Genomic DNA, 8,378 nt, shown 5'->3' with positions numbered 1-8,378 from the left:
AATGTTTAATATAAAAGTGTAAAAAAAGTTAATTGTATGAGACAAAAATAAATGAACACATAAATTGGCAGATATTGTTTTAAATAATTAATAATCGTATAATTTGTTTTGTTTATCATCTCGGTTATTCTTTTATCTTTTTTCTTTTTAATTCTGTTTCGTAGAATTGAACGCAAAAATCGATCGTTCGTTCATTCGCAAACGAGAAAGTTCTTATTCTTTCTTTATCTTTATCCTTATATTTCGTCTTAAATATATCTAAGAAATATAAAAAATTCTTATCAATAATATCCTATCTAGATAGGCGTGTAGAAACCTTTTCCTTTTTTTTTTTATACCCATGCTTGTGCACGTATTCGCAAGAATGGATAAGAAGATTGAATAACCGTCAAATTCGTAATCCGTTTTTTTATCTTCAATATGAAACAGAATAAATGTAGAGATACAAATACTACAAATTCGTATTATTCGATAAGAACCGTAAAATCGATCGATTCGAGCCGAGGTTTTTTTAAAGTATCGAGATTCGTCGATCCCGTACGAGGTCGTCAAAATTTAAACAGAAATAAACAAATTAGTTGGAAACGCGACGAACGATCATTCATTCGAAATGAATTAAACGAAGTTTCGCGTTTTATATATTTTTGTCAGTTTACGATAAGGAAGAAATAATATTGCAAAGTCCAGAAAAATATTTCATTGGATAATCAGGGGATTGTTAAGTGGAAAAGAAACAAAAGAGACTGTTTGACAAACTTCGATTTCAAGTGGATTCCTTTTTCTTACAAATGCGATAGTCGTTGGGAAAAACCACAAAGACACTTTACGGATTTATTATCGGAAGTGTAGTTCAAAGAATTTTCTATAGAAACGTTTTTTTTTTTTCTTTTCTTTTTTAATTATTCAATGAATTAGATTATTTATATTTTACCGTGTATAAGTAGATATTATTTGAATATTATCAAATGTAGTATTTTCATTTGAATAATTTTTTCTTTCGAATAAAGAGAATTATTTTCTCTTTGATAAATATCTTATTTATTTATTTATTTATTTATTTATTTATTTAAATATAAATATTCATAAGTATAAAATAAACGGATTCAAAATCTTACGTTTATTCGATCTCTCTTACGTGTCCCATAGTATTATTTAAAATCAATATTACGGTTTCTTTCTTCGAATTCTATCATCAACATAATTTCATTCGAACTCGAATAGATAGAATAATTAGCGTAATAATTAGTTAAATCTCGATAAGAACGAAATTTAACTCGCATCTTTCATTCATCGTAACACACGAAACGTAAGTATGTATTTATAATTATATTATATAATTGTTTTTTTTGCTTTTTTTTTTGTTTAAATTTCACATTTTTACGTAAGTCTATATAGACATTTCTATTTTCACAATCAGAATAAAGAAAAATGTTGTCAGCACCTACAAACCCATTCCTACCATTTACTACCGACCACCACCATTATTCTTCTTAGCTTGGAAAAATCAGGACACACGCATTTCTATTGAAACTAACGTAGTCAGCAGTTTCATACAATTCACTTAGAACGAATGATCGAAATCTAAAGAATCCCGAATCTTCGTAGTATTATTAGCTTTCTTGAAAAATCCTTCATATATTTTCCAAAGGGTTTTTCTTTCTCTCTCTCTTTTCTCTTTCTCATAGACGTACAAACAATTTTGTTATCTCGCAAAGAGAAGAAAGAAAGAGAGAGAGAGAGAGAGAGAGACAGGCAGGCAGACAGACAGACAAATTGATTAGTAGTAACTATCCCAAAAGTTCGGAAATTCGATCCACGGAATTTCAGCTTGCAGAGACAAATTTCGAACATCATGACAGGTAAAGGGGTAAATAGGTAAGTATTTTTTTGGTGTGTATGTGTTCTCTACATTTCAGTGTTCTCCTCGGTTTCCTCATCGACTTTGGGTAACATGTAAACCGGTGCGATTTGTGGCACGTGATCCTCCAACTTGAGGATCGGTTTGCAGTCTCTGGTAACGTCGACCTGATTAAAGGAATCCTTCAATATATTGATCTCGTTTTCATGAGCGAATATGTTAGTTGGTGCATCGTTAGCGCATACATTTGTCTCCTCCGTGCCATTTCTATGACACAGATTACCGGACGGAAATTGTCACGAGGTTAATGCAAACGGATCGGTTGATAATTCGTCAACGCTCGGGCTTGACTTAACCGGTTCTTGTTTATCATTTTGATGACAGAATCGATGTACTATCTCGTCGTGTAGAATATTGAAACACATTGCCGTCAATGCCATGCCGGACATTATGTAACAGGAGCAGAACCAAATCGTTGCGTTTCGTGACGAGGATAAGTTGTTGTTGCTGTTGTTGTTGTGCGGATAGGAACCGGGTACCATGTCGCCAAATCCGATCGTGCTTAAGCTCATGAAGCAGAAGTAACTAGCGTCTGAAAAATCAATTACGATATTTTTTTTTTTGAGCGGGGGTGGTGGGTGTATCAAGAGAAACGTTGTTCGATATATTTGTTTTTTAAATTAATATTTGAAGGGGTTGGTTTTATGATCAATAGATATTTAAGATTAGCGAGTAAAATTATGGGTGACTGAAATATGAATGATTTTATTTGATATGAAAATATTCGATCTTCGAAAATCGTAAAATATTTTAAATATTTTATATCAAAATAATAAGTATGTTTCTTTTTTTAATTTTTAATATAAAATATTTTAACGTTAATAATTAATTAATCAAGTATACAAATAATAGGATGCATTAGAGTAATTTTTACAAGGTATAAAAATATTGATCGTATGAAGCTTACCAACGAAGCTCCAACCATCCAATTTGTGAAGAGTAAACGCTCCTGCAACGATGTAACACAGCATAGCTCCTAGACAAATACTTATGGGTGCAAGTATGGTAACATTTGGTCTATCTCCAGATCCAAGACTTGATACCTCATCCTTTGGACTAGTTTTGATTTCAACGGTACTCGTGAACGTCGATGAATTAGCACGCACGTAAAATGGTTCTTGCAATTGCAATTGTTGTTGTTGCTGTTGTTGGGCCAATTCTTCCTGTTGCCTCTTTCTTCGCATTCGTCTCTCTTTCTCCTAGGCGAATTGACGAAATAAAAAACTAAGAGAATACTCGTATAATCTGAATAAATGTTTAACTATGTATTTATTTATTTATTTATTTATTTATTTTTATTTCTTTATTTCTTTTTAAACGACCTGTCGTAGGGTGCTTAGTCGAGAAAGAACGATTTTCCAAATCAGTGTAAAGTCGAAAGAAAATAATCTATACCCTTTGGAAAAGTTCTTACTCTGAGCCATTTCGAGTTATCCGCTCGATTACTTTGTCGATAAATTCAAACGGTTAAACCCACCCCTATTTCAACAGATGGGAGAGAAGCTTGAGGAGGGGAGGGGGGAGAATGAAATAAAATACAAACGGAGAAAATGAAAACAAAGAAAAAAAAAAAAGAAAATAAAGAAAACACATGAGAAAAAAGGGGAAGAAAAATATTCCTTGGGAAGTCAAGTTATTTTCTTCTTCCATTTGATTCTTTCGAGTTTTCAGGAGGTGGGAGTGGAGAGGTAGGGATTGGGGTGGGGGTGGGGTTGTGGGGGAGTTAAGAACCGTTACCGAAACCAATTTATCGCGTACGTGGTTCGTTTTGAAGAATTTAACAAGCATGCACTATAAAAGAGAAGAAGAAGAAGAGTGGTAATAGAGAAAGAAAGAAATAAAGTATGGAAGGAAGAAAAGTAGAAAGAGTGAAATAAAGAGAAAGAGAGAGAGAGAGAGAAAGAGTAGACGCGTAGAGAGACATCCGCAAAGTACTCACCTGCATTCGTCTCTCGTCGTAGCAACAATAGCCGCAGTTCGAACAAAGGCAGCAACAAAGGGCCCGGGTAAAAACACCCCTGGCGCACCTGGACAACAGACCTCCGGCATTTGACAAGTAGACTATCGTCAAGGGTATACCTAGACTTGCGTAACCCATGGTCGCCAGTTTACCCCACGTTGACTTTGGTGCTATACTACCACAACCTGAAACATTACATTTTTTATTATTACATTTCATATTTTTTCATATTCACTAATTTATTTTATTTTATATTTATTTACTTTAATATATTTTATTTATATATATATATATATATATTATTTTTATTATTTTATTTTATTTTATATTTATTATAGTTTTTTATTCACTAATTTATTTATTTTTATATTTACTAATTAATTTTTTATATATTATCGTATTTTGATTAAATAGTTTAATTTATATTATACGTGAGAGTTATGGGTATTGCATTCGTTAACATATGAATTTTGTATTCTTCGTTTAAACAACATTTTCGTTTCTTTTTATTTTTTTTTTGGGTTAAATAAGTATATTATTCATTTATATTCATCATTTGAGTTATTGTAGTTTATTTGTTAATAGACAAAATGTCATATTGTTCGTTTAGTAATTATTTTAGTTACCACTATTATTATTATTGTTTACGAGATGATGATAATAATAATCAATTGATTATCTCGAATGAGAAACGATGCTTTCAGATAGATAAGTTAGTTAATTTATATTATCATCACGTGAGTTATGGTAGTTACTTGAAAGCTAACGCACGATGCCGTTATGTTTATTCATGGTAATCAGGTCGTACGCGTAACGAGGAATTTAACCACATGTTACGTCATATATCCTACTACTCGTAAATTAGGTATACACACATACACACACACACACACTATCATAATTCCTAACGTCGATGTCTTTGAATTATTCCTGATCATTACAACCATTATCGATCTAAATTTGATTATTCAATTATCCATCTACACGATAGATCATTATGACAACAGCACCATTTCTAACATCATCTACCATCTTAAATTATTCTAAAAATTATCTATCAAACTCGAACAAAAAGAAAAAATCTAACATCAAAGAGAATCAAATGATCCAATAAATAATTTCCGACCATTTTTATGATTATCAATCAAGGTCCTGTCCAATTCAGGGAACGGGGTCCTAAGTGGTCTCGAGCGGTGGTTCCGGCAACCATAATGCGAAAAAATTTCCTCGCGAAGTCTCGCGATGGAAAAGTGATGAAATGAAAAGAACAGAATGGTGAACGGTGAGAGGGTATAAAAATAGGGAGCAAAAAAAACTGGGGTTACTAACACCATTCGCCATAGAATGATGGGGCGTGGGGGGAGGAGGAGTTATGTGTGAGGTTGGTTTAACGAGGGGAGGGTTGGGGTAGAATCTGGTAAGCCAAAGAAAAGCTATCTGTCCAGATGGGTGAGTTGAGCGCATCGATTGATCAACGCCGCTTAAGATAATGGATCGCCCATTGAAATTGCTCTGGACAGCGTATGATAGCACTCTCTCTCTTTCTCTCTCTTTCTCTCTCTTTTTCTCTATCACTCTCACTTATTCTCTTTATTTCTCTATCTATATTTCTCTCTCTAGCTTGTTGAGAGTGCACCATTGCTCGTGGTAGTCAGCCAGCCAGCCAGCCAGCCAGCCAACAGTTGAATCGGGGAACGAAGCCTATTCGTCACTGTCGTATCGCCTTATCGTCCTAGAAGGGCTGGCCCTTTTGCCGGCCATTATCTCTTACCATTTGTTTGTTCCACATCGAATCGTTGATCTGACTTTTATTGCTTCAAACCCACATACCCACCTACCTACCTACCGAAGCTACACGATGCAAACGTTCAACTTTTCCACTATTAGGGTCTTGTTAGATACTCGTGTAACGTTGATATCGTTTAGTTTTACTTTTATTAGATCTTTCTTTGAAAATTATTGCTATTGCGTGTGTTTTAGAGATGAAGATTATTTTATAAATGTATATATACACGTTTTATAGATAAATAATATAAAAATGTTTAACTTTTCTACTATTAGGGTCTTGTTAGATACTCGTGTAACGTTGATATCGTATTGTTTTATTTTTATTAGATTTTTCTTTGAAAATGATTGATTTTGCGTGTGTTTTGGAGATATAAACAATTTTAAAATCAATACTTTCAAATGAATTCGTTTATGAAATAACAGGTCCTTTTATTTATAATATATTTTAAATTTAATGTAATATTTAATTAGATATGCTTTTTAAATGAAAAGTTATAATATCATCGATGATATATAACTTCTCGAAATATTATAAATCGAAATATCGAATAATATTATAAATCTTATTAATCGAAATTTTATAAACAAATTTACATTTATTTATATAATTTATATAATTTATATAATTTATTTGTATCATTTCATATTAATCCACGTAACGTAAATGTAATGCATAATATATGTGTAATAATATAATCTAATTAATATTATATTTAACAATTTTATACTAGTTTAAATATTACGCGTGTATATAGATGTTAAACGTATTATAGATGTTAAACGTGCTTAGAACATATGATAATATCTGTTTGTATTTGTTCTTAGACGTAGTCGAGGTCGATAGATCGTTATGTCGAGATGTAAACAAGACAACGTTTCGATGTCTTTCATTGTTCTTCCATCAGTCTTCCGTTGGATTTCGACGTGTACACATCAATGAATGTAACAAGCGAGTAAATTTTTAATACATAATCGATTTCATCCTAAATTTTTTATTGCATATCATATACACAGTTTTTTTTATCGTCATACTAATATAACCATTTATCATTCATAAGACAAATCCTACATTAACATTGAAAAACACAACCCTCCCTTCTAATTAATTCTCATTTCATACTTTCACTTTTTCTCATTATAAAATAATAAGTAAAAACTTGTAATAATAAAAGATTTTCTTTTTCTTTTTCAGGTTTTAAAATGTGTTTATAATATTGTTAACTTTATTGATTTCAGCGCAGTTCTACTTGATTTATAATATTGTTCTTTTTTTTACAATTCTAAAGATAAACATTCTTCCAGCATTTTTTGTAGTTTGCGATCACGTGCGGTGTGGTCGGTCGAGTCACGTCGCGGTGAAATCGCGATATGAAAAAAACTTGTTTATGTTTTTTTCTATTTCGTAATCGTTTGCTCATCGTCATCCTACGGGTAGGATACCCATCGGGCATTCATCACTGAAGACTAAAAGTAAGTAGAATTTTTATTAAAAAACGTTTCGACGATTATTTTTTAACTATCAGGACGATATTAATAATTATTATTTTCTCTATTTATGTTTCAGAATCTCATTGCTAACGTGCGTGTGAAGCAATGACGTACTCGTGTGTTGTATCGTTAAAATAAAATGTTTCAAAAAATCGCGAAGTAAAATCAGTGTTGTTCGCCGTATGTGAGAGTTTCGTTTTTTTCGGGTAAAGAAACTCCGAAAGTTTCTTCTATTCGGTTTAAACGTGTGCTCATCGTCATCCTAAGGGTAGGAAACCCATCGTGCATTCATCACTGAAGATAAAAGGTAAATTCATTTTTATATGAAATATTTATTCAATAATTATCGTATAATTTTTAAATGATAACAATGATTCTAATGATATTTTTCTTTCTATTTTCAGAAGAATAAGCAGTGTTAGTGTTTGATATTTTGACTGCGTGCAAAGCAGTTTTTGAATTAATTGTAGAGTCAGTTTTTGTACGAATAATTAAAGTAACATTTTTATCGCGAAGTAGAATCAGTGACCGGGCGTACAACAAATTAAAATCAAAACGCGAATTAGAGTCAGTGTTTTTCGTCGTATAATAAAATTTCGGATTTCGCGATAAGAAACTCATTTATAGTTTCTTATTTTCGTTTATACCGCGTTATTAGATTCACGCGAGGTGCATCACCACGATGCAATTGAGCTGCAACCCATTGGAATGCATTGTAAGTATTCATTTTTATTTACATTTTATTAGATTTTATTTCATAGGATTTTTCGATCATATTGCAGATTTGACTTATCGTTTTATTCTATTTCATTTTATAGATACGACAAAGGATTTTCTTCCCTTTCAAAGATGTGCAATGAATTCTTCGATGGATTTGTATCGGACTGCAATACTTGCTGCGAAGTAGGAGTGTTTTGGAGCTACCGCAGAACTTCTAATGCTGACTGTTCATATTCCATATATGTGTCATTTTATGTGCCACATATGTGTGATATAACAGTTGGTAACGAGTGAGTAAAATATTTGAATTTCCTCCGGTGCTCAATCATGCCAAGAATGAATTATCCTAATCGGCACGAGCTACCGGTTGTAATTATTTCAATAAATTATTGACTATACATAATTGACACACATAAAAACTGTATTATCTACTGCATATTTAATTAATTGAGGATATGTTTTCTTGTCGCGTCGGTTAAATTCTTCAAAAATATTTTCACTCTT

The 8,378-nt window shown here is 32.0% G+C and overlaps 1 protein-coding gene across 1 annotated transcript; it reads right to left on the bottom strand.

The window, feature by feature from the left end:
* Positions 1-1,367: 1,367 nt before the first annotated feature.
* LOC122514973 (TWiK family of potassium channels protein 9-like) lies at positions 1,368-5,639 on the bottom strand. The gene is made up of 4 exons (XM_043632109.1): positions 5,591-5,639; positions 3,858-4,063; positions 2,826-3,117; positions 1,368-2,450 (listed from the first exon to the last, which is right to left on the bottom strand). The coding sequence occupies exons 1-4, from the start codon at positions 5,637-5,639 to the stop codon at positions 2,155-2,157; spliced, it is 843 nt and encodes a 280-aa protein (XP_043488044.1). The 3' UTR covers positions 1,368-2,154.
* Positions 5,640-8,378: the final 2,739 nt, after the last annotated feature.

This window comes from Polistes fuscatus, unplaced genomic scaffold (genome assembly GCF_010416935.1).
Source record: "Polistes fuscatus isolate 324 unplaced genomic scaffold, CU_Pfus_HIC Scaffold16, whole genome shotgun sequence".
Classification (NCBI taxonomy): domain Eukaryota; kingdom Metazoa; phylum Arthropoda; class Insecta; order Hymenoptera; family Vespidae; genus Polistes; species Polistes fuscatus.
This window is presented reverse-complemented; position numbering and strand designations above follow the sequence as displayed.